Source organism: Canis aureus, chromosome 29, assembly GCF_053574225.1.
Source record: "Canis aureus isolate CA01 chromosome 29, VMU_Caureus_v.1.0, whole genome shotgun sequence".
NCBI classification, from domain to species: domain Eukaryota; kingdom Metazoa; phylum Chordata; class Mammalia; order Carnivora; family Canidae; genus Canis; species Canis aureus.
In genome coordinates this window covers 2546870-2573420 of record NC_135639.1, presented here as the reverse complement: position 1 = coordinate 2573420, position 26551 = coordinate 2546870, and the positions used below count along the sequence as shown (strand labels likewise).

The 26551-nt window shown below is 50.3% G+C and overlaps 1 protein-coding gene across 16 annotated transcripts in view; it reads right to left on the bottom strand.

Annotated features, from left to right (window-relative positions):
* C29H10orf143 (chromosome 29 C10orf143 homolog) overlaps nucleotides 1-26551 on the bottom strand; it is a 96569-nt gene that overhangs the window by 49479 nt on the left and 20539 nt on the right. For 9 of the 16 annotated variants that reach the window (XR_013367647.1, XR_013367648.1, XR_013367646.1 and 6 more), the window contains 3 exons: nucleotides 25625-25732; nucleotides 25456-25518; nucleotides 11142-11702 (listed from right to left, as the gene is read on the bottom strand). Coding sequence is in view for 1 of the 16 variants with exons in the window: in XM_077877183.1 (XP_077733309.1) it covers nucleotides 11692-11702; nucleotides 12144-12381; nucleotides 25456-25518; nucleotides 25625-25732 (420 nt within the window). In the remaining 15 variants the exon portion in view is untranslated. Of the gene's footprint in view, nucleotides 1-11141; nucleotides 11703-12143; nucleotides 12382-19945; nucleotides 20016-23660; nucleotides 24520-25455; nucleotides 25519-25624; nucleotides 25733-26551 lie in introns of those variants that run through there. The other 7 variants (XR_013367655.1, XR_013367644.1, XR_013367656.1 and 4 more) reach the window with 4 other exon arrangements.

Here is a 26551-nt window from a genome sequence, read left to right as displayed (position 1 = left end):
AATGGGTAACAGTACCTGCCTCGGGGCCGTGGGGGGTCACGGAGCCACCAGCCTCCCCCAGGGCGTCTGGGAGGAGCACCTGCGTGGACGGGCGTGGGGCAGTGCTAGGCTGAAGGCTGAGCCAGTGTGACTGGATACGGCGGCAACAGCACAGTGACCTTGTCATCATCGTTGAAATACAAAAGTCACTTCAGCCACCAAATAAAGGCAAAATATGGAAAAGAAAAAGGCAACCGTAATAAAGCTTTACAATGTGTTTTAAAGAAACTTGCAAACCAACACTTGACATTTTCTACCTCAAATAACATAGGGGACATCTGAATTCAGTCCACATAAGCTACCAAAGAAACAGGAGTTAGCACTCAGATTCCCTTTTAATAATTATTCTCAGAGAGTGTCTTCAACATAGAGAGTGTGCGGCAACCACGACGGTGTGAAGGCAGGCGGGAGCTGTGCAGCCCCTCGGCCAGGGGCAAGCCCTGCTCCAGCACCAACCTGCGCCCCGGCCCCAGCCAGGCACCCGCCTCCTTGTCTCCGGAGCGGGTGAACCTACCTGCCTCGGGGGACCGTGAGGGGACTCCCCCAGCTGCTGTGTGGAGGCGTCCAGGACGTGCATGGACAGAGCCAGCGTGGCCGTAATTACAGACCCTGGGTTGTACTACTAAGCCAGTGTGCTCCTTGTTCTAAGTTAATTTTGAAAGAACATCTTAAGAAATACCTAAAAGCAAAAGAAAAATACAGAGAATCACACCACGCACGTTCTCACCAGAATTAAGTGTTAATGCCGGGTTATATTTGTGTTAGATTTTTAAATTAGTTAATCATGACAGCAGCAGCTGAGGTTCCTTTAATCACGGGAACTCGTTCCCTGCTGTCCACCCTCTCTCTGCCTGGCCACCAGCATCCTCCTCACCCTACAGAACTTGCTTTGTCCTGACGTCTGCCAGGTCCAGGGGGAGAGAGGCCAAGGCAAGGGCACCTGTGCCAGGGAGAGCGGCCCGGCCCCTTGGGAGGAACCTGTGGGAATAGGGGCCGGGCGGGACGGGAGAAGCTGGTCCCAGGCAGCAGCAGGAGCTGTCAGGGCTGATCCCACAGGGAGCTGGGCTTGCAGCTCTGCAGTCTGAGCACCCACAGGTGAGCAGCAGCAGGAGCCGTCAGGGCCCATCCCATGGGGAGCTGGGCGTGCAGCTCTGCAGTCTGAGCACCTGCAGGTGACTGCAGTCTGAGCATCTGTAGGTGAGGGGCAGCAGGAGCCGTCAGGGCCCATCCCACAGGGAGCTGGGCGTGCAGCTCTGCAGTCTGAGCATCTGTAGGTGAGGGGTAGCAGGAGCCGTCAGGGCCCATCCCACAGGGAGCTGGGCGTGCAGCTCTGGCATCTGAGCACCAGCAGGTGAGGCACCGGGGCTCTGTGGACTGCACACAGGCCAGTTGTGGGCTCAAGCTCTGGGGGGAGGTGGGATACCGGCCACAGCCTCCCGACATTCGGGGCTTCCCCAGGACAGGTAGGGGAAGGACATAATGCCCCAGAGGAAGCGACCAGGGGCCGGAGCCCCAGGCCTGGCCTGGCCGCAGGGAGGCCAGCAGTGAGCGGACTCAGGTCTGCCGGGTCTCATCAGGCACAGGTAAATCCGGACACCACCCGTATTCTATTATGAGCATTCTTACGAGAATACAGGATTAAAGGAGGAGTTCAGACCAGGACGCTGGAGGATCAGAGGAGCCCCAACGGCCTCATGGAAAAATTAAGTATCAGTGGAGTATTTCAAAATTTTTGCAGTGACTTTGAGGAAAAAAATACACATCCTAAGAAGGTTTTCCAATCATGTCTGTTAACACCAGTCGGATGTTGGTGGACATCCTGTGTGTGATAAACAATTACCATCATATCTGAAAACCACATCTGGAGGCAAATTGTACGACCTTATCGTCTATACGAATTGTCCCAAAATGTCACTTTTACCCAGAGGTTCTCAGACTAGTGTGGAGTGTGACTGCATGAAATACTGCTCAGCTGCCGCGGGACTTCTGGAGGCTGTGAAGGCCGTGGAGGCCACAGCTGCTGTTCTTGGGGCTTCTGGGGACACTGAGTCAGATCTTCTGGGTCTGGCCTCCATGTGCAGGATGGTGTTTTCCAGAAGACGACTCAGAACGCATGGGGGCTGCATGGGGGCCACATGGGAGCATTTCCACTTGTGTCAGGACTTCGCTGTGGAACGTGAGACTCAAGGGGACAGGGGACGGAGCCAGCCGTGGGGATCTGCGGTCTGCACGGGACAGCAGCCAACGTGGGCTTCTCTGGAGCCTGGACTCTGGGACCACAGGTCTCGAGCGCATCTATCAATTAGCTGGGATGCCAGTGAAACCGCGCTGTAAGTGGAACCATCTGGGGAGACAAAGGGTCCTTGTGAGAAGCCTCCCCCTGCTCTGTTGTCAGGGTGCTGCCCTAACCTCAAGGAGCTGCTGCCCCGGGAGCAGCAGAAAACCCTCGAGCGACCCTCCCCGCGGGGCAGCGCTATCTGGACCCAAAGGGAGAAGGAGCAGAGTGGTGCTGTAGCGACAGGTCAACTTTTGGGGTTTTTGTTTTGTTTTGTTTTCTGTAAATTTTATTGTGATAAGAACACCTAACGTGAGCTCTAGCCTCTCAGAGGCTCAAGTGTGCAATACAGTGTTGTTGGCCATTGTGCAGCGTGTTGGTTTTGTGCAGCTGGAGCCATACACCGAGCAACAACTCCTCGCATCCGGCCACTTCCTCCTTTGCTTCTAGGAGTCTAGTTTAGACCCCTCCCTCAGGCGGAATCGTGCGCTATTTGTCCTCTGCGACTGGCTTATTTCACTCAGCATAGTGTCTTCCAGGGCCTTCCATGCTGTCTGATAACGCAGGGCTTCCTTCTTACAGCTGAATAATATTACACTGTGGGTACAGACCACGTTTTCCTTACCCGTGTATCCGTTGGTGGACATTAAGACCCTTGGGAATAATACCGCTATCAACGTGGGAGTGCTAACATCCTTCACAGATCCTGACTTCAAATACCCAGGAGTGGAGTCGCCAAATCACATGGTAACTATATTTCTCGTTTTTGGAGAAACCTCCGTACTGTTTTCCACGGCAGCCACACGAGTTCGGGTCCCCGCCAACAGCACAGAGGGGCTGCAATTGTTCCACGAAACCGCCAACACTCAGTGTCTTGGTTTTTTACTAACAGCCATCCCAGCAGGTGTGGGGAGATCTCACCGTGGTTTGGGTTTGCACCTCCCTGATGGCGAGTGATGCTGAGCATCTTCTCCTGAGCCTGTTGAAGGCATCACGGTTCTCGACTACAAATGTACGTGCTGGCACACAGACCAGTGGGACAGGATAGAGAGCCAGACACAGACACATCCGCCGTCAAGGGGCGTCGACAGGGGCACCAAGAGCACACAACGGGAAAGTCTCTTCACCAAGGGGCGCTGGGGAGACTGGAGCCGCGTGCAGAGGAATGAAACGGCACCCCGTCTCACAGCACACAGCAATCGACCTACAGGTAAGGCCTGAAACCCAAACTTCCAGAAGAGAACATGGAGGAAAAGCATCATGACACTGGTTCCGGCAGTGACGGAGGTCACGGGGGCAGGACGCCAAAAGCACAGTGTGGGCACAGGGGGAAGGGACGCTGTGGGATGGCGGAAAAGATGTGTTTCTAATTCAAATTGACCATTAAGAGGCTTGTCAAGAATTTTATTTTTTTTTAAGGTTTTATTTGTTCATGAGAGACACAGAGAGAGGCAGAGACACAGGCAGAGGGAGAAGCAGGCTCCACACAGGGAGCCCGACGCGGGACTCGATCCCGGGCCCCAGGATCATGCCCTGGGCCAAAGGCAGTCGCTCAACCGCTGAGACCCCCAGGCATCCCAAGAATGTTTAAAAAAGAGACTTAGATCATCACTGAACTGGCTTTCCTGCAACACGAGTAAGTGGGTCTCACCAGAACACCAGAAAGACCGCTCTAATTGATGTGTACGTTTGCGGTTGATGGTTCCAACTTTTCTTGTCATTTTATTCTTTTTTATGAAGGTCTTGATTAAATGTGATTTAAGTTTGTATTTGTGTAACTATTTTCATGTAAGTAAATTCAGATGTCAGTAAACAAATCTGGTCTGTCCTGAACTTCGGCTAAAGAGTCACCGTGTATTTGCAGATGCACAATTAACCTTCCTGACCCGGGCAAGGCGCGCCGAGTGCCGGGGCTCCTGCTCCGGGAGGCAGGCGCTCCCCACGCCTCCAGAGCCCCCGACTCTCCTGTCTACCGGGAGGCTGGGAGCGTGGGTGCCGTCCTCGGAGGACGGGGGGCGTCTGGAGGCCCACACGGGCTCGGCTTGAAGCCGCAGTGACCCAACGGCCAGCAGGGACCCCGGGCACGTGGGGCAGCCACCGGAGGCGAAGCACAGCTGTGCCCATGACTCTGGAGGGAGATGTGAGCCCCAAAATCCACTGGAGGAAAGCGACGTTCAGCCAGAAGGCCCACTGGGTCCGGGGGCGGCGGGAGGCACAAGCTCACCCTCTGCGGCCCGTCCCCCCCGCCCCGTCGGTGGGCCCCGCTACCTGCGGCCTCCGGTCAGGGACACACGCGGCCTCCACCCAGCAGCCCCGTGCCCGGCTGCCCAGAGCGGCTCCGTGAGTCAAGCCTACCTGCCACCCGGGCTGCACCTGACGCCACGCTGTCCTCCACGGGGGCTGGGCACTGAGGGGCTCGGTTGGGGACCGGATGCTGAGGCCATGACTGCTGAGGTCTGGACACAGATGGGCACCTCTGTGGGACCGAAGCTGCGGGCTCCGAGGGGCCTGAGCTGAAGGAAGTCCGGTATCTGAGGAAGACTCCCAGCGGAGACGCAGCGTGAGGCCCAGAGCTCCAGACTGGACTCCCTGTCCTCCTTCGTTTGTCAGCTGGGCTGTCCCTGCGGTGATGGACAGACGGGCGACAGAGCCACACATGCTGCTGCTGCTGCTCCGAGACCTGCCCCCGCCACACGATTCATTCAATGCAGGTGTCTTGGCCGACACCGGGTCACTGCCCAGCACTCTGCCGTCCAGCGTCCCCTGACCCGGCCTGTAACTCGGCGGGAGGCCCGGGAGGGCCACCCCCTGCAGGACGGCTCCGCATGGCCGGGAGTGGAGCCTGTCCAAATGCCTGCCAGCGCCGTGTGCCCCCAAACGTGGGGATCGAAGACTCATCCCCAGCTCTCTGCGGCCACCTGCCCATGGAACCTAGGGCGGGGGGTGGGTGTCTGCGTCCCCAGATTATCCCCGGGTTTCCAGTGGCTGGAGGAAGAGAAGTGGAGAATGAGTGATGAGCATGTGGACCAGCCACCGCCGATGATCCTGGGAGGCGAGGGGAAGAACCGCCTCCACTTCGCACAAAGTCCTGGTAAGCCTTGACTGGATGGGTTTCTCACTGTGGCAAAATACACATGACCTAAACCGTGCTCTTTTTAAGCATCCACGTCAGTGGCATTAAGCATGCTCACGCTGTCGCGCAACTCTCACCGCCACACTCCCAAGAGCTGTTTTATCTTCTCAGGCTCTGGAAGTCTGTCCCCATGGAGCCCCCCCCCCCCCCCCGGTGTCCTGCTGAGCCCCACCAAGTCTGCGCGCACAGCCCTGCCCTCCTGTGGGCTGCAGAGCCACGAGCTCACGTGTGCGCGCTGGCCGGAAATCCTCACCAAATTGGCATAAGGATTTGTAAAGAACCAGGCCACAAGTTTCTAAAGGTGCTTTAAAATGTGCACAGAAATCCCAAGTGCCAGTCCTGTGCAGAAGGCAGCCAGCCCGGGGCGAGGTCTGGCTGGTGCCCTGCACGCGGCCTGCCCTGCTGCGGAGGGGGCCCGGCTGCTAAGCCCCGTTACTGATGTCCTGGGACTCAGGGCAGTGGACTCTGAGGCCCCGAGCACAGTCGTACAGTCACGGTCACTACCGCCGGGCCGTCAGAGCATCTCACGTGCATCACTCCACCGCTCACTGCTCACAGTGGGTCCTGAAGCATTTTCCAGAAGAGGAAACCGAGGCCCAGGGTCAGTGCTGGGAGAAGCAGAGGAGTCCCAGGCGGGCACCTGCCCCCCACCCTGCAATCCTCCAGACACCACCACCCCCGGTAGTGGGTTTGAGGGCTGCCTCATCTGGCAAAGTTAACTATTCAAATTCTTCCAGAAAACTGGAGATACTTTCCACGTAGAAGTGGGGAGCTGTCTGCACCTCCACAGAGGCCCCATGTGCTCATACTCTCAGGGACTCAGGGATGCCCAGGTTCTCAGAACGTGGTGGCCGCATCTCGTGGGAGCTCATCGAAAGGCAGAACTCAGGGACCCGCCCAGAACTAGTGTTTGCATCTTAGTGAGACCCTCCCATCCCCGGGACCCACCTGTGGTTGGAGGAGCACGTTCCCCGGGGGCAGGTGCTGGGGTCTGAGAAGTCCGGTTTGCACAAGCCACTGTCTCCATCAGAAGGTGAGGATAATCATTCCCTCAAAGGGTTTTAAATTGTTAAAAATGATCATTCGGTACACTTACGTATGACGTCGCTAAGTACAGAGAAGCTTCCTTCTCATGGCATTTGGGGGAAAACTGCACTATTCAGTTTTAAACAGCAAGATTCCAGGAAATGATCTGGAATCACTTATAATCAGAAAATGTAATGGAAAAAAGATAACCTAGGATTGAGCTGCGAGTACTAACAAAACAAAAACCAAAAACAGAAAGAAAAGGAAGCCCTTATATATAAAGGAAGCCCTTATATGTAAGAAGTGTTTATCGTAGCAAAATACTCCGTGTCTCTGAGTGGTTAAGTCTCAGTGCTGGAAAGCAACTGCTTATCCTGCAATTAATCAGTAAATTCAGCAGAAATCCAATTGATATCTCACGTGGCTTTTATTTTTGAAATCTGATAAAATGATTCTGACGTTGGTTTGGATGAATAAGCCTGTGAGAAAAGCCAGGAGCATTCTGACAAAAAACCGAGGACAATGGAGAAGTAGCCCGTCCACACCAGAACATGCACTGGGCCTAGACCCCAACTTTCCACTTTTCTGCATGTGTTATGTTTTAATAAAAAAAGCCACACACATGCATGCACCCCCCACACATACACGTGTGCACACACACACAGGCACACACAGTGCTACAGCCACCAGATGAGAAAGATCAAAGAACAGAAGAGAAAGCACAGAAGCAATCCCATATATGGTAGACATGGAATTTATAATCAATCAGTGGAGAAAAATGTGGTTAGAATAACTGGCTAATATCTGGGGAAGAAATCAAGCTGAATGTATCATCCTTTGCCCCCCAAAATTTTTAGCTAGAGCAGTTTTTAATTTTTAAGATTTTATTTATTTATTCATGAGAGACACGGAGAAAGAGGCAGAGACCCAGGCAGAGGGAGAAGCAGGGTCCCTGCGGGGAGCCCCACGTGGAACTCAATCCCAGGACCCTGGGATCATGACCTGACCTGAAGGCAGACGTTCAACCACTGAGCTACCCAGGCGCCCCTACCTAGAGCAGTTTTAAATGTTAAGAATGAAATAAAAATCTTGCAAAGTTGTAGATGCATAGCGACATATCAATTCAAATAATGTACAGAATTTGGGGGAAAGAGGGCCTTTCTTGAGTGACTCTCAGGCTAGAAACCAGAGAAAAAGAGGCTGACAGACATGACAGGTAATCCTCCATGTGGCCACGGGTACCATAAGCATCGCTGATGGTAAATAAAAATTATAAAGTGGGAAAAATATTTGTAACATATGAGAGAAAAACAGACTTACTAGCCTTCATATATAAAGAAGTCTTATAAATAAATAACAAAAAGATGCAGGCCCCAATAGAAAAGTGGGAAGACGGGAAGTACACAAAAGATATGCACCCAGCCAATAAATGTACCAGAAATGGGCTGCAGGACACCCAGATTAAAAGAATGAAAAGTCAGCGGCAAAGATCAGAAAGCCAAGGATCAAAAAAGAACTTTCCCCAAAAAACAAAATCGAATCTGATCAAGCTTTCAGATCAACTACCAACTTACAGGATATACAGCGGTCAGAAGAGTAGGTAAAACATGAGACACGATCAGCACAATCTTGACACAAACTCTACACACAAACCAGTTTCTTGAAAATACAATCAAGGGGGGTAAACAGAAGGGAGATGCTTGATCAGAAGACACCGAACTCATCAACTCGCCGGATGGGTAGACCTTATTTGGATCCCAATTTGTACAAGTCGTAAAAAAACAAACTGAACCAAACCAAACCAATCATTTATGAAACCGCGAAAGCATGCAGAGCTTTAACCAGAGCCTAGAGACTAGAGCACACGGAAATAAGCACGGTGACCCGACGTTACGTGTGGGACCTGCTTCCGGGCGTGGAGGGGGTGGGCGGCCGAGCCGGCCCTGGGCTGAGCCGGAGTCAGCACTGTTTCTTCTGCTGACTTTCAGACGTGTTCATAATGTTCCAAGTTTAAAAAAAGAACAGAGTAGACTCTTCCGAGTGTTAGTGAAAGAGAAGGGACGTGGGCTGTTGGGACCAACGTCCTGGAGGGCAGACAACCAGAATGTACCCTCTGTCTCACTGAAAGTTCTCTTGTGGAAATAATTGAAAAACTTTCTGGAAACGTGTAAGAATGATTATCCAGTAATTTTTGTAAAAAGCAAGTAGATAGATGAGCAGTAAACGGATGGAGGAATGAGGAGCAGCGACACACACGTTCCGTGGGGACCGGACGGGGCGCTGGGGCATTTCTGCTCAAGGGGACGATCTGCAGCCGTTGAAGGAGGGGACCTCGTACACATTCACACCAAGAAAACATGCACATGACGTTCACACCAAAAAGTACACGTCTATGGACGTACACGTTTACGGAGCCGGTGTTACAGGGACGGACATGGAACTGCCACCGTCAGTGGCGAGACTGGGATGACAGGGTTCTGGAGATTTCCATATTTGTATTTCATTTTCAGTGATGGATAATTTTTCCTGTACTAAGCATGGTCTGAGGCATAACTTTAAATGTTTCAGAAAGAAAATTGTAAATATATCTTTAAAGGAGGCAAAACATTTCAAATAATGTTACCATCTCTTCCTTAACCACTTAACCATGCTTTTGAGTTCTCTGAAGTGGGCGTTTTAGAATTTCTCGGTGTCGAAGCCACCATAAACCCATTTCGTGAAAGGATAAGAGGGACGTGCTCATGTTTTGTCCCTGCACCAAATACAAACAACGGCGGATTGTGGGTTAAAGGACAAACCGAAAGGTTGTGTAACGGCAGCACGCACACACAAACACGAGCCCGCTTCCTCGGGGTGCGAGGGCAGCTCTCTCCCTCCTCTTTTGACAAGTTAGTAAACACCGATGAAGCCCTTTAAAGGAATGAGCACATTTTGTGGGCGGCCTCGAGCCTGCCACGCTGGGTGTCCTGGCCTGGCCTTCACCTTGAAGACAGAAAAGACGTCCCCACACTTACCTACAGACTTTATAAACCACCTTTTCTGGCAAAATGGTAAGACGTGGTGTCGCAGCTGTCAAAACAATGGGCCTGGGCTCCAGGGCGGACTACCTGCCACTACCCCACGCGACGTTCTCCTGCAACGAGCAGGGGGGCCCCTACTGTCACACTGCAGCAGGCCACGCGGGCCCACAGCCACCACCTGCTTCCCTGTCTCCGCTTCCCATGTCTTCTACAGCGAACAAGCATCACTCGTATAGTCATGAAACGGCCAAGCAAACAAGAAGTTTTACCTGGACACTGATTTCCCTCAGAGGCTCCAAGCTGCAGGGCCCAGGTGGACTGGGCAGGCGGGAGAGCTGAGGGTGAGGCCAAAGGCCGCCTTGGGGAGGCAAGGCAGGGGAGGCCGGCCGGGGGAGGCCAGGCTAGGATGGGCCCTGGGACGGGGACCCCGTGGTGGTCTAGTCTGTGACCCGGCCTGAGCAGACTCAACATGCTGAGCTAACACCGGAGCCGCACCTTGCGGGCACCCCGCCGACTCGCTCTTCCGTGAGTGTTCCCTCCCAGTCGGGGAACTGGAGGGATTCATGGGAAAGCTGCCGGTCCAGCATCACCCCACCATTGTCATTGTCCCTGCTGCTCTAAGCTTTCCTGTCCTCTGGCTTCCCAGAGGGGTGTCCGCTTTGGGGTTTGAGGGGTCGCGCACTGGGGCACAGGGGCGACCACCGAGGGTCACCCAGGCCATGCGTGCATGCCTCTCTCTGCTCCCAGCAAACCCTGTGGGCCATCACCCCCTCCCACAGACACCCTGGGGGACGTGAGCCTTGCACCCCATCTGGCTGGCTCTGCACGGGGTGCCTCCCACCAGGCAGGAAGGGGCAGGGGGCTTACTCTCCACGGAACAAGCTTTCTTCACCAAGTAGCCGCGGCGATGTGTGCGCGCGTTCCCCAGCACAACTAAGTAAACGTGCGGCCTCCTCCTCTCCCCGTGAATCTGGGCGAAACGGACGGGCTGACGCACAAAAAGGAATGCTGTGAATCTAAGAAGCTCTGCGCCCCCACGGTTTCTCTAAGAATTATGACGCGTCTCCTTTAGCAGAGAGGAGCACAAGAAAGCTCCCTGATGGCACCTGTTTCACGGCCACAGACCTCAGGCTCGCCGCTCCAGGCCTGGTCATCCTGGTGAGGACGGCTGGCTCATCCCCGGCAGTTGGTGACCTGACTCTGGGCCACAGGACTTGTGACCTCCCCGGATGCCGGAGGCAGTCTCCTCTTTCCTGCGACACAGCAGTGCCCTGTGATCCCGGATAATCCACAGCACAGCTGGTGTCGTACGGGTTTCCTCCCAACACCCGGTCTGCCCTTCTGCGCCACGTGAAGTCCCTCCATGACCACATGCCGTGACCGCTGGCGGGCTGGCCCTGCGGATGTCGGTGCTGAGGGACAGCCGCTGGCAGGGAACAGGCCATGGGCATGAGATGACCAGGCAGGGAGTGCAGGGCCTCTGCCCACCACCCTGGCCTTGGAAGGGTAAAGAGCCTGAGAGTGGAGCTGGAACCCAGTGATTTTGTGAGGACTGTGTCTGGTAAGTACTAGGACATCTCAGGAAGCCTTCAGATCCAGGGAAAGTGACACCCGTCTCCACAGTCAGATGATGCATTGAAAACCCAAGAAAAGTGAGAAATTTCAATTTTAATATAAAAGAGGCCCTGTGCCCGATAACTTCATTTGGGGAATTACACAGAACGGATTGGACACCAACATTTAGTAAAATTCAGTTTAAGATTATAGAGTATTTTAAATATAAAAATAAATCTTTTAATTAAAAATGAGCATATAAGGAGCCCTGGGTACATCCACAAAACTACTGGAGAGTCTGAAAGCAGAGCTACATCTGGATATGGTTCCATGAGCCACAGGGTTCTCTAACTTCATAGGAAATTTGACACTGAAATGTTCTTTAACTTTTACATGATGCAAATGATTTCCTTGTCAAGAAGATACATCTGAAGGGTGCAGCAGGTGCCAACAGTCCGAAGGCTCCTATGAGGTGATGGGGGTCCTCCTGGCTCTAGCGCGGTAGGCGATGGGATCTCCTGAACCGGTGATTCCAACAGGTGGGTGCCCAGGTCCATCTGTGAGATTGACACTTGTTGGCACATGGACGTCTTGAGACCCAAACTGGAACCTTCCAGCTTGCTCCTTAATGGTTCTCGGTGTGGTTAAGATGTCCCTACGATGATACAAAAATACATCGTGGGAATTAATTTATCGTGGCTGTCTGTTCACCCACATGAACGAAGTACTGCATTTAAGATGACAGGGCTACCACTTGTAAAGGATGTTTTATTTATGAAGTAAATACACATTTACAGACTATATATTAGCATGTAATAAAAGATATTTAAAGCACTTCCTACAGTGCCTGTTACATAGAACGTTCTCAATAAACATCATTTTTGTTCTCCCCTACAGTGCTATGAGAAAAAAAAAGAGTGAAAATATAATTTATATATTCATAAAACAGAATTTAAAAAGTACAATGTCTAAATATTGAACAGGGATCCATCACAAAGGCGCTGTAGTGGCCCCTCTCAGGGGGACCAGGCTCTGGAAATGACCCAGGTTTGTAAGCATCCAGGACTGCTGCCCACCTCACCTCATGCCTCCTCACCTTCACCCGCAGAAATAACTGGGAGGACCAGATGGCTAGGGACGGACAGGTGGCCAGACGCTGTGCCACTGTGAAACGAGGTCTTGTCCGGCATGTAGAAACCGTTGCCCCACTTGGCCACAATCCCGGCAAAGAGCGGTGTGGATCTGTGGCCCAGTGGCAGGAGCCGGCAGGGGAGCCCTGCTCTCCAAGACCACATCATGATGCCAGCGGGCTGGTCCACGATGGTGTCCATTTCCTAGAAGGCAGTGCTGCCCTGAGCCATGGGGACCCAGCCTGAGAGACCTGGGACTGGTGAGCAGGAGGCAAGGTGGCACCCAGGCTTGTGAGCCCCCGTGTCACAAGGGTGGATCATACAGGTGGATTGGAAGGGGATGGTCTGGAGGCCGCTGATTCTCCCTGCTGAGGGGTCTGGAAGGCTTCACATAGGAGAGGACCAAGAATCTTTCAGGGTTGGGGAGGGCCTCCCAGGTAATAGGAACGGCAGGTCAGAATGTTCCAGAACTAGAGAAGTCATCTGGGATGAGGGAAGCCAGGGTTCACAGCACACACAGGCAGGGACAGGAGATCTGTCTGGAAGCTCAGGCTGTACCCTGATTGCGAATACAGGCAAGGATTCAACAGGCCTGTGTTTCCCAAAACAGTCCCAGAGATGCATGTGTAACAGGCATCCTTTACAAAAGGACGTTTTGCAAACACTGGATTGAACAAAATCAAACGAGTGTCTTTACCATGATTCTTGTTCTTTGATCATCTATGCATCAAATCTCCAAAAAGTGGGGAGGGGATGTAGCTTTTCCCAAACGTCTCTGGCCAGGAAGCTCCTGCCGTGAGACTCCAGGCAGAGGCACCCAATGAGACGCTCTGCTCCAGGCACAGGAAGTAGCAGATATGAGGTTAGAGCTGGCAAAGCTCCCTGTGAGATGCTGTGGGACAGGGAATGCAGCAGACGGGCTCAGGAGGCCAGACTCCAGAGGACGGGGCCTCTTTCTGGGGGACAGTGGATGGCCTGGTGGGAAGGGGACCAGACAATGCTCTTCATCGTCATCTTCTCCTCCTCCTCCTCCATCATCATCATCATCATCAACACTGTTGCCAACAGCACCACCACCATGTGGCTCATAAACTAAATTTTCTTTTTAAAAAGGCCTTTACTAGGGATCCCTGGGTGGCTCAGCAGTTTAGTGCCTGCCTTTGGCCCAGCGTGCCATCCTGGAGTCCCGGGATCAAGTCCTGCACTGGGGTCCCGGCATGGAGCCTGCTTCTCCCTCCGCCTGTGTCTCTGCCTCTCTCTCTCTCGATCTATGTCTATCATGAATGAATAAATAAATAAATAAATAAATAAATAAATAAATCTTAAAAAAATAAAATAAAAAGGTCTCTACTGGGGTGCCTGGGTGGCTCAGCAGTTGAAAGTCTGCCTTTGGCTCAGAGCAGGATCCCGGGGTCCTGGGATTGAGTCCCGCATGGGGCTCCCCGCAGGGAGCCTGCTTCTCTCTCTGGCTGGCCTCTGTGTCTCTCATGAATAAATAAGTAAAATCTTTAAAAAATAATAAATAAAAAGGTCTTCACTGAGAGGTCTCTGTCTGGCCCCACCCGCCCTCCTGTGGCGCAATGGGGTTATGTGAAGACGTGCTGGAGGCAGAACGGACCAGACTGGAAACAGTGAGACAGACAGAGCCACATCACTATGAAAACCCAGACCCAGGATCTTAAGCACAAAAGAACCTGCAGAACCTGCTCCTTTAAGCCTGTCAGCCAATGGCGGGTCAGGTTCCCACATCGTCCCATTCACTCTTCTAGACGCGTTCTAATTATCAAGGTCCCTTCTGCAGCACGGAGCCACAGTGACACCCGAAGAGGAGCCTATCCTGTCCCTGATCTAGAGGGAGGCTGTGGGGTCCAAGGACTCTGCAGTGTGACAGGCGGGGTCTGGGCGCTGACCGCGTCTCTGACTCAACAGGAGCCTTCCCCCAAGTCTCATGCTCACTGACGATGCCCTGTTGCCCCATCAGGCTGGAAAGTCATCTTGTAAGAAACAGTGGGAACACATGGCTTTTGATAAAATACAACTCTGACATTTTTCTACGATGAGAAAGACGTTTGTTAAAGACAGCTTTTCTTCGTTTCTAATACTGTGATACAAGGGCCTCGGGCCCAGACGGTCCGCACGTGGACACAGCAGAAGGACAGTGTCAAAGCAGGAATCCTCTCGCCCGCAGAGAGACAGAAGCATCGTGTCGCATTCGAGGGATCCTGCAGATTACGGGCCGCCTTCCCGTCAAACACAGAAGTCAGAAGGCAGTGAGAGGGCTATTCAAAGTGCTGACCGACAATCCCTGGAGAGTTCTAGATCCAACCAAACTAGCCCCCAGAAACCAAGGCGCTCCTGAAACAGCCCGGGTACACAGACAGGCTGTCACTAGCGGACCCAGCTTGTGACAAATACCGGAGAGAATCCTGCAGGCTGATCTGAAAGGATACTGGACGGACCTGAGGAAGCCTAAGTCACATTTTTCTGAAAGTGCTAACTTGCCTTTTAATACAGTTCACCCTCTCCTTGGGATGGAACAGATTTTACTCTTCACGAAGCTTTTGTTCTGTTCTTCTAGTCAGCCGAGATGCGCTGCTCCTCTCATCCGGAAGAAATAACGTGAATGTGGTTTGTTTCCTAATTATTACCACTGAGTAAGAGTTCACCTTTCTCTCCCTCCATCCAAGCTACCTTACCAGTGAGCCCACCGCCTGGGGCCTCCTGCATCAGAGGGCCCCCTCTGGCTGTGCCTCTCCATGGGGTAAAGAATCCACAGGGCCAGTGGGATGTTCTGACCCTAAGCCCCTGTCCCCGTTCCAGAGCCTACTTCCTGGGCCCGGGCCAGCCTTTCTCCAGGTACATTCTCCTGAGGACAGACCACCCCACTGCTGCCCTACTCCAAGGGGTAGCTGCTTGTTGGAGAGGGTTATGTGAGGTGGGAGTGGGGATGACAAGGAGCCCGGACTGTCCTTTTAATGTGCTCAAGGCCCCATGTCATGCAGGACAGAGTCTGGGCTGTGCCCAGGAGCCAGCTTTCCCTCATCCCAGCAGATCCCAGCATGGAACTCCAAGAAATCCAAGAAGTCTGTATTTGAACTGGCCTTCCACCTTGCTATGAAGGCTTACTTGTCAGCCTGAGTCTGAAGGAGCTGTGGAGAGCAGGGCCCATATCAAGGGAAAGGGCACTGCATTGTAAAGATCACTCTTTTTGCCTCTGTTTCAGATTTTCCCATAGCTTGAAGGCTCTGGAACTTGCCCTAGCCTAACCGCTGTAAGACCCTTCCCGGGGGTGGGAGTGGACAACAGGAACAAAGCTCAGTACTGAGCAGTACTCAGCAATAGCTTGGAACGAGGAACTTGGAACAATAATGAGCACTTTATAATGTCTCCCACTGATTATCCTCGAAGGGATCAAGTTTGAGGAACACTCTGTTCAGACTGGGGGAAAGGATAAGTGGCTGGGACTGCAGTCAGGGGAGGTGGAGTCAGGCCAGGTGGCATCCCATAACCTTCCCCACTTCTGAGGCTGAGTGGTGCTCGTGCTGGGGAGGAAGATCTAGGGCTGCACCCAGGCTCGGGCCTGTGCTGGGAGCAGCTCCACCTGCCCCAAGCAGGCCAACCGACAGCGCTCACGCCCCAGATGCACGAGGATCACAGAGGAATACTGTTGAGCTTATTAAGACGACAAACAGGTCATTTTGAAAATAGGGGATACGGAGAAATGCGCGTTCTAGGAAAAGCCTTGAGTTCAAAACTAAAAAACAAACTGCACGCAGAGCTTTCCTGGACTTTAAAAGCAGGCACGGAGGACAGATGGTCCAAAATCCGGTTCCCAGATTGTTCTCTTACATTGCATTATCTCAAACTCCGGATGTGGGCTCTAGTGGAGGGGCACTGGCACTAGGAGCGGATGCTGGGGTCTCACGCAGGCTTCCCTGTGAGGAGCCTGAGGACTTTAAAGAACCCACTTACTGGGTGCTGCTGTCTTTTTAAATTTTTGTTTTAGTTTTTTCATTTTATACCTTTTGACCTCTCATTCCCTGCCTTTGGCATCCACCAATCTGCTCTCAGTATCTATGAGCTGCTTTTTCTTTTTTTAAATAAAAAAATTCCACATGTTAAAAAAAAAAAATTCCACATGTAAGTGGGATCGTATGAGAGGAATCTTTTTCTGACTTCTCTCACTCAGCGTCACGCCCTAAGCTTCATCCTTGTTGTTGCAGGATTTCATTCTCTTTATGGCCGAATAACATTCCACTATGTATATATACGACAGTTTCTTTATCCATTCATCCATCCTATGCTTGAGTGTTCATCTCCTATCCAGCAAGCGTGGCGAATAGTAGTTCTAGCACTATCTGTAGCTTTTCTTGGATTTTCTATGCAGATAATTATATCATCTGGAAATAAGTTTACTTCTTTCCTTTCCAATTTTTACACCATTGCTTCTTTTTCTTAACGTGCCAAAGGTCAGAGCATTATCCCTCCCTGGAGAGTCAGGAACCCAGCACACCCGCACACTCGTGCACTAAACAGAAGTGGCAACAGCAGGCAAACTTGTGTTTCCCTCTTCAACAGAAATGCTTCCACTAAATAGGACAAACCCTACGCCTCCCCAGGATAAACACTTCTATTTCTGGTTTGCGTAGTTTTCATTGTGAGTGGGATTTGGAGTAACTGGATGTTGTTTCTGCATCTATTTAGACAATCATTTGGTTTTTTTTTTTTCCTTTTACCAGTGTAGTAGTTTTTCTAACGTTAACTCATCCAGCTTTTTGATAACTTTCCCGATTCATCTGTTACTGGTCTGAGTCCACCTTGGTGGACATCCACATTTCCCGCGGGGGGGTGGGGTGTGGGGAGGGCTCCCACTGCACCGGCCATCCTACCCTATGCTTACCACAGCCAGCCCACGTGTTCACACAGGCACTGCCCCCCACCCCCTGACCACATCAAAGATGTCCTGCCACGGTCTTCTGGTGTCTGTTTTCACCAAGAGGTGTGCGGTGAAAGCATCATCCCCCCGCCCCCAGAACAATCCATTACGTCTCCCCAGCAGCCCCGCAGGACTTCCCCTGTATTGTCTTTCCACTTCCATGTCTTTCCGCATCCATGACAGATGTGCAGAGACATCAAGCCCAAGACCCGCCCACCATGATTCCAGGAGTACAAAAAGGTACAAAAATGTACCACACCCTCATGAAGCACCGCATCACTTGGGAGGGAGAACAGGAGATACACCCTGCAGATCCTGAGCCCTCGCACCCTAAGGAGAAATAAGCTCATCGTCCTGAACTTGAGGTCTCTCATTCTCAGGAACATTACTTACTCTTTCAGTTAATACTAACGTTTTCCATGTTTAATATTGCATCTAAATGGTACCATTCTATACACAGCCTCCTGTCATTACCTTAATTCATCCATTCTTATTGTGTATATTTTGTTGAATTAATATACCCAAATCCACTTGTCCATTATCCTACTGGACAGGTGAGTTGTTCTGGATTTTTGCTAAGCAAGCAATGCTACTATAATTTTTTGTTGACATTTCTTCAGGCATCTGCTAGGGTTCCTTCCCAGGAAGGAATCTTCTGGGTCCCAGGGAGTGCCTGTCACCACCCTTAGCTGGTATCTGATCTCCCAGTCACCATCCCAAGGTACACGGCTTCCAAGGTGGTGGGCAGATCCTTTCACTCCGCATTCCTGCCCACATTTTCATCATCAGCTTCTAATGAGCGACTCAGCACACTGTTCACCATCAGTCTCCTACCGATCATCTTTAAAGACTTCAAGTTTGGGAAGCAATGCTTTAGATGCGGGGAAAGGATAAGCGGGCAGGACTGAAGCCAGGGGAGGTGGACTAGACAATAGAGGATGTCTCATATCCTCCTCCACACTTCAGAGCTCTGTGACTATTTTTTCTGCTAATTTGATGATTTAAGTTGATACCCTTAATCACTAGCAAGGCTCAATGTCCGTTATGTTCACTGGCTGATTTGGTTTCCTCTTCTCTGAAATGCCAATTCATAGACTTTGTCCATGAACCTGCTAGGTCCATTTGGTATGTCACAACTGTCTTCCTGCTTTACGGCATCTTCTTGAACAATGATGAGGAATTTGGGTAAGCAATGTCTTAGGTACAGTCAAGTGTATCAATCTTTTCCCTGTGGCTTTATGAGATTTTATAATTCTCCGTTTATTTACTTTGCACATTTAGGGTCTTTAACCTTCTCTCCAGCTCTCAGGATTGATCTGTGTGTAGGGTAGAGATCTAATCTGATTTTTCCTCATACAGATGGCCACACGTCTTAGCAGTTAGAGGACCTGGTGGCTCCCACCTGAGTTGCCTTCTCTGCAATGCACTAAGCTGCGTTATACCCAAGTTTAAAGCCCTCAAACTTATTTCACTGGTCTATTTCCCTAACCCTCGGCCAACAGCACATTGTCTGAATTCTTACAACTTGGTAATGCATCTTGACATCTGACAGGTGGGTGATCTTTGTCACCTTGTTCTTCCTCTTCAAAATTATCCGGCTACACATGTCTTTCTTTAATTCTGGGAAATTCTCAGCTGCTGTTTTTTCAAAAGCCACGAGTCTTTTCAAGTCAGGCCTTTTCATTATCTCTTCCTCTCCTGTTCTCTAAATTTGTTCTTCTGGATTTCCTGACAGACCTTCCATTCTTTCCTCTCTCAATCACACTTTCATACTTTCCATCTCTTTACGTCCCAAGCTGTTTGGGATGACTTCCCCAGATAAACTAGTTCACTAATTCTGTCTTTAACTATGTTACTTCAATGATTGTATCACTCACTTTTAGGGTTTTTTTTTTTTTTCCGGCCTTCCAATTTTTTTTCCACACTGTGCTCTCCTTTCATTATGCCTCTGTCTTCTTAAGATTTAGTTTTATTTTTAGAGAGAGTCCCTGAGTCGGGGGAGGGGCAGAGGGTGAGTAAGAACTTCAAGCAGACTCCCTGTTGAGTGCAGAGCCCGACACGGGGCTCAATCTCAGGACTCTGAGCCAAAACTGAGAGTCAGTCTTAACCGACTGTACCACCGGGGTACCCCTGGCTGTTTCTTCTTAATCAGTTTTTTTGAAATTTCAAACAATTATCTTTATAGTGAACTTCACACAGTGAGATTCTTTTATATTTCAGAATCTTGGAGGTTTGTATTCTCGTTATAATTCCTGAGGTGCCCCCCCACGCCCCGCAGTGGTAGATCTGTTTATGTTGTTTATACGCTGAGGCGACATCCTCCACGCACACGGTCTCAGCTCTGAATGCTGTGTGCCTCGGATGGTGGAGGTGCACTCGCAGGATGATTCTGCATTTGCCACTGTCCAAGGCTTAAAGGACTTCAAGAGTCTGTATCTATTTTGTGTCCGTGCTTTTCTTTTGGTTCATGTACCACGGGGACAGAACAGATTTGGAGCCCACACCCATGTATGGCCTGCTATTTTAATGTCTAATCCCCTTAAGGTACAGAGAGATGATCTGGGCTCAAGACTTTATGCAAGGCTCCAGGTTCTGGCTCCCATGCCTCCACTGGTCAAAGTCACATCTGCCTCTGGGCATTAGAATTCCAGCCCCCAGCCTCCCTCCCCCCGCCCATTCCAGGACCAACCCCAACAAAGGAGGACCTCGTAACAGCCACCAGGGATGGGTCCGAAGCATCAGCACAGCCTGGTAGGCTCCTAGACAGTCTAAATTACCTTTTCCTTAAAGCACTTTTAATCCATGTCACCATCTCCTCATACTTCCACTTACTTTATTTATAGAGAAAGAAGTGTTCGTTTTGTTTCTCTGGTCATCTAAAAGCTCTGGGATCCTTCAGAGTCTGGAAACATAGTTTAAAAAAAAAAAAAAAAAAAACTATTTTCTTGGTTCCCATACTCTAGAGAAAACATTTATTGCCAGAAGCTAAATCTGAAGATTTTGTAAGAAAGTCTATTCAAACCCCTCTATTTTGGGATTCACACTTGGCTGTACTGACACAGCCGAACTCTTCTCCTGGCCAGGCCACTCTTCCAGATAATAATAATTCAGTGCCATGCCTTCACCAAGGAGCTCTCCTTGCGTCTGGGCGTGATGTCTGCGAAGAGCCGGGCCCTCACGGCATGCCTCCCAGTGGGTTAGAGCTGCTCGCTGCACCCAGTGTGGGGCAGGGAGCCTGGCAGTCAACACACGTCCGGGCCAAGAGGAGCAGAGATGGGCAGAGAGGGGCAGAGAGGGGCGGGCTGCAAAGGGAGCTGGAGCCCCAGCCTGCCCTTCGACCATGGAGAACCCGATTCTCCTTATCTGTAAATGGACGGGGTTCAATGAATCTAGGGTCCCCGACAAACCCGGGGAAAATGGACAAGCATAAATTGATTCTCACAGAATAATCAATGAAATTCACTTGATCCACCTGATTGTGTTTTCTCCTCTCAGGACATAAGAATAAAAGACTGACAAGAACTAGCTATTGCTGAAACAGGACACAAAGACCAGACCACTGCACATCGATCTTCCTTCATCTGTGTCAGGACATTACATTTTCATCTCAGTCTCATCCGCGGCTTGACACCTGGGCCGCTGAGCTTGGCCACAGCCATCGCCCTATGCGACGCCGGCACAGGAGAAAGGCAGACGCTCGTGCACACAGGTTCTGGGGCTGTTCCTGTTTTAGTGCTTTGTTTAGAGATGCTACAGACGTAGGGAGAATTATCAATAAGACAGGTAAGTAAAATAAAACAAATATTTTAAAGGTCGACCATTTGGAGATAAAAAAGTGCAAAGAAAGTGAGTGTATCCACTTAGAATCAAAATAATCACACGTGGGCTGCCCCGCCATCCCTGCAGGGGTGCCAGGCAGCAGGCATAGACCAAGGCCCCGATGTCAGGCCCTCGATTTCTGCTCCCACCCCCTAGTCCCCGCAGTCAGACGGGGCATCTCAGTGTCAAAAAGTGAGTAGAACAGCAGCTCACTGAGACCACTCGCATAGTATTTGCCCTCAACACCAATTAACGGGCTGTAATCCAAAATCAACTTGTTGGGTTGTGTGGGGTGAAGGGTCCCTAAAACAAAAATGTCATGTTTTGCACTTTGGCCTTTATATGACAATTCTCTACAAGTCTGGGTGATAAAATACAGTTAACCCCAGGTAACAGAACACACACACACCAGCGAGCAACATTAAGGACCTGACTCTTTCTCAGTCTAATGCCCAGGCACACCACACCGCCAGCTGACCCCGAGGGGGAGCAGGTTCTGGCCACGCTCCCCAACACAGAGCTTGCTGGGCTAGACCCAGGGACCGGAGAGAGGGCAACAAAGAACCAGAGGCCCATGTTTAAAACAGCAAACCCAAGAGGACTTGTCCACTCATTAGGTAATTAACCCAGGAAGGGTCCAGTCAGAAAGGAACCTAGGTATTCCATGTGGCGAATTCAATGTGGCTTCAAGCACACAAATGGTGGAAGAGCAGAAGAGCCACATGGGGAAGGGCAAGGCCACCAACTATTCCCCAGGTGGGGAGGGCGGAGGGAGGCAGTGGCATGTCCAGAGCCCAGTAGCTCATGCCGCCCAGCAGGAGCTGGGACCAAGGGGGACAGCTTTGCAGGAGCTGGTACCTGGGAAGGAAGGGGCAGAGGGAGAGGTGCTCTGGCTTCCATCTCGCCCTCCTCCCCACTCCAGCGTCCAGGGTCAGAAACCAGAAGCCAAGGAGTCCCCCCAACACCCAGCAGAGCAGAGCAAAGGTGGGGAACAGAGCTGAGAAAAGACAGGCAGGTGACCATCATGCCAACCCGGTAAGATCTGAGGGTGGCCTGCCCCTGAAGGGCTCCTGCACCGGGGTGCGGTGTCAAGACACCGGACATGGGACGCCTTCCCATGTCTCAGTGGTGGCTCAGCGGTGGCTCAGCAGTGGAGCGTCTGCCTTCGGCTCAGGACATGACCCTGGGGTCCTGGGATCAAGTCCCGCATCAGGCTCCCTGCAGGGAGCCTGCTTCTGTCTCTGCCTCTCTCAGGAATAAACAAATAAAATCTTAAAAAAAAAAATTTAAAGAGACCAGACATGACTGGGAAAACATGGTAGCGGGAACACAGCATCTCCACTTAGCAAATGAGGGAAATCTGTTCTGGCTCTAGTTTTCGGCCGTCTACCGCACCGACCGCACCGACCGCACCGCGTAGCTTCACTGGATTGCCGCAGAGCACCCGCGAAGCCCCGGTAGGTCTCCCATTAAATGAATCTGCAGAAGACGACGTGGCGTCCGCCTGGCCCTGGGCTACCGTGGCCCCGGGGCCAGCAGGCTGAGTGACCCGGCGACGCAGCGAGCGCCCTGGCGGGCCGGGCCCCGCTGAGCAGCGCCCCCTGTGAAGGAAGGAGGGTCCCGCGGGCGGCCACCGGCCATCGGCACTGCTCTGGGCTCGCAGCCTCAGACAGGGCAGCAGAGAAGGGCAGCCTGGCCCCGGGGACACCCGGGAGGATGGAGCGCCACATCCCGTGGCAAGGACGGGGACGGTCTCCCTGCGGTCGTCAGTAACCCGAGCGGGGGGAAGCAGGGCTAAGAGGAGGCGCCCCTACGAGCAGCGAGCGCCACGGCGGGGTCCTCCTGCCAGGCGGAGCAGCGGTCCCCGCAAAGGCAGTCAGCACAGAGGGGACCACGTGGGGTGGGGACCACACGCCAACCTGGAAACAAGGTGGACGAATTCAATCGAAAAAGTCCTCGCGCACCTGAGAAGCCAAGACCCTGCACTGGTGAGAAACAATTCATGTTAAAGACGAGGAAACGCTCCGGAGGAGAAAGACAGCAGGTGCCCAGGCATGAGCTGAGACAGCCGCGCGGGGACTCAGAGCAGGACTGGCCAGTCAGCAGCACACCGGAAAACCAGGTGCAAGGGAGGTTCTGGGGGGAGCAAGCAGCCAGGGAGTTTCCAGGGGGAGCACCAAGGGAGATTCTGGAGGGAGTACCCAGGGAGGTTCTGGGGGGAGTACCCAGGGAGGTTCTGGGGGAAGCATCCAGAGAGGTTCCTGGGGAAGCAAGCACCCAGGGAGTTTCCGGGGGGAACACTCAGGGAGGTTATGGGGGGACCTCCCAGGGAGGTTATCAGAGGGAGGACCAAAGAAGGTGAGACTCATACCCAAGTTTCCCTTTAGGGATCTACAGACCCCTGGATGCAACCTTTGCTTCTCTGACCCCAGGTCTCCACCCTGGGTCCACTCAGGACCAATGGTACAGGACAGGGCACACACATGCACACAGGTGCACATCTGTGAATGGACCTATGTGTCTAATAAAGTCTTCTGAAATTTGGAATTGCTGCCCATCAGTGATTTACTGTTAAGCACTTCTCCCTGGGATCTTGCATTTCTAAAAATACTGTTTGCTTTTTATTTAACACTGAACCTCCTGATGTTCCAGAATACAAAAATAGTGTCTTATTATTTTAAAAGCTTAGGAGAGAAACTAGCCATATTATTAGAAAAAGAAGATATACGCAGCTATAGTCTGTTCAAATATCAAGAGGTGTGACTTTTCAAATTCACATTTCAATCTTTATTTACATAGGACTTTTAGAAACAGTAGGTGTAAATATTAAATCACCCAAGCCTGGGTGAAATTTTATTGAGAATAACTACAGATAAAGGGAAACTGATTTTTTAAAGTCAGTTTCTGAAATTTAGATAAAAAGAATATCGAGCACTAAGGAAAAAATGATGTATTTACATATCAATATAGGTTCTCTGCTCACAGATTCATTTCCTATGAAACAGAACAGAGGCAAGCTTGGGGAGTTACAAAGGAAGGAAAAATCCTAATCAAATAGAAACTGTTGTTCAAACAGAATATTAGCTAAAATGATCCAATCAGTTGCTTGAGCCAAATTTTTTTTCTTTAAGCCATTCATGCCAGAACACAACGTCTCAGAGCATTAAGAATCCATATTACGTTCCAAGTGTTTGCCCAACAGATGGGGGGATTTGAAAGATACATTCCATGGAAATGGGATGAGAACCAGGAAGGTTACCAGTTAGTAACCAGCATTAACACAATTTACTCATAATGAGGCCATATTTCTCAAGGTAAACATTATGGATTTGTATTCCAGGGCATGTCTGGCTGTTAAAGGAATCAATCTAAAATACAGTAAGTTCAAGTTGCCAATCTTTGACTTCACCATTGTTTAGGGTTGCACCATGGAATGCAGCATAACATGCAGAAATTCTCCAGAAGATAAGTGTAAGAAAAGCATGCCTTCATTGAAGGAGTCAGACACTAAGCTCTGTTTTCATATTTCTCCAGTGACTTCAGATGATCAGAGGTTCACATGGGCAATAACTGGCACAGTGTTAGGTCTTCATTTGAAACAAAATCATTGCCTCTCATTGTAAAACACAGTAGCTTGCAATATGCCCATTCAAAATCTTAGAACTGACCAACTCAACCTTTTGCTCATCAAAAACAGAGCGATACTTTTTTCTAAAATTCTTTAGGGGGAATCTAAGAAATGATCACATACACAGATACACACACACACACACACACACACACACACAGACCCACATTCTCCTGGTTTCTATGTGACGGTTAAATGTAATTCTATTTTATGACAATTATTAAGAACCTAAATTTAAAATTAAAGAAACAAACAAGAATTACAGAGGTTATCAAAGACATTAACTTGTTCTTAGAATAAGTCCAAAATTAGTAACACAGGTATTAGTTATTAGTATTAATAAATATTAATTACAGGTATTAGTAACTCATGTATACTTTACAATTTCCTGCCCAATATGGAAACTGAGAATCTAACTCTGGCCATGTTAGACCTCCTTTACTTTGAATTAATGGTGTGAACACTGCATTTCTCCTTCTGAAATCTGAGGTTTCTGTGAAGTTTACGGGACACGAAAACTAGCTCAAACAGGGAAATAAGAAAACAATGTCCATCCCTATTCGGATAATTAACTGAGGTCAAGGCTTCTCTCCAAGATGTCCTCAAATGACCTCTATTAACTGTATCCGGTGCCCTGTTCCCTTCCCTGAACCCTGTGTTAAGAAAAAATTTTAAGTGCATTTTCTTTTTTTTTTTTTCCAATCTCAAGCTGGAAACAAATCAGTTTGCACCCCAGCAGAATGCCAAGGAAAGCTTAAATCAATCTGCACCTTTTTATTTACATCCCTCAGTCCTTAGAAATGTAATTGCCGTTTTTATTAACTTTGTTTTATGGATCTAATATTTAAGAACAAGTCTGTCTTTTATGTCACAGCAAGAAGGTTAATGCACTTACAGACTCCCCCGCCATACATCTCGGGCAAGGCTGGGCCCAGCTCCTTCCGCCGTTCTGAGGAATCTATTTAACAAATCACAGCCGCAGATGCATCAGAAAGTGATTATTTACACTTTGTATTAAAATATTTAAATGGGTCATAGCTGGCCTAGTGGGAACAGGAACCTACCCCCACACGTGGCAGCCCCTCGCCGCTGCAGGACACTGGGGCACTGAGCTTCACAGGGGCTCGGCCCCACTCTGGCCCGGCTGCTTCTCCTCTCCTGCATGCCCGTTTCTGAAAGACACCAAACGTCACTTGAGGAGGCTCCTGGAGCACTCGGCACTAATTGGATTTGCCTTCTGCAAACTTCAGCTGCAAACACAGACCCCTGTGGAGCTGGATGAGTTTATAGGACGTTTGAGGGGTGACTTTAAACATCGTCTTTCAGGAACACGTTCCATCAGTTACATTTAACCTCATTATTTCTAGCAATGTTTGGGGTTTACCTCACTTTATAGATTTAATATAGACATTTTAAACAATTTTGGTCACAACTCTTATAATAAACTATTGTGATATTGGAAATATACAAAACCTATCAATTTTGTTCAAGAAACTAGCTCTATGCTTCAACACATTTTGCCTAGTTTCGAGTTACATGCTTTCTTAATACAATATAAACAATTCACATGTAAGTAATTCTTTGTCTTACTGACACTGAAGAGCAAATTAATTTTACTTATTTTCAGGTTGCACACATGCTCCATAACTAATAACCTTTGGGAAAGTTAGCACTTGGTTTCTGCTTCCCTGTGAACCTTCTAAAGAAGATAAATCACAAAAGCAATCCTCTAATGCTAAAGGAAAAAAAATTTTTTTCACTCTCAAAATACTAAGACTTTGAGCAGTCCCGGTGGCTCAGTGGATTAGCACCGCCTTCGGCCCAGGTTGTGATCCTGGAGACCTGGGATACAGTCCCATGTCAGGCTCCCTGCGTGGAGCCTACTTCTCCCTATGCCTGTGTCTCTGCATCTGTCTGTCTGTCTGTCTGTCTCTCTCTCTCTCTGTCTCTCTCTCTGTGTGCCTCTCATGAATAAATAGATAAAATCTTAA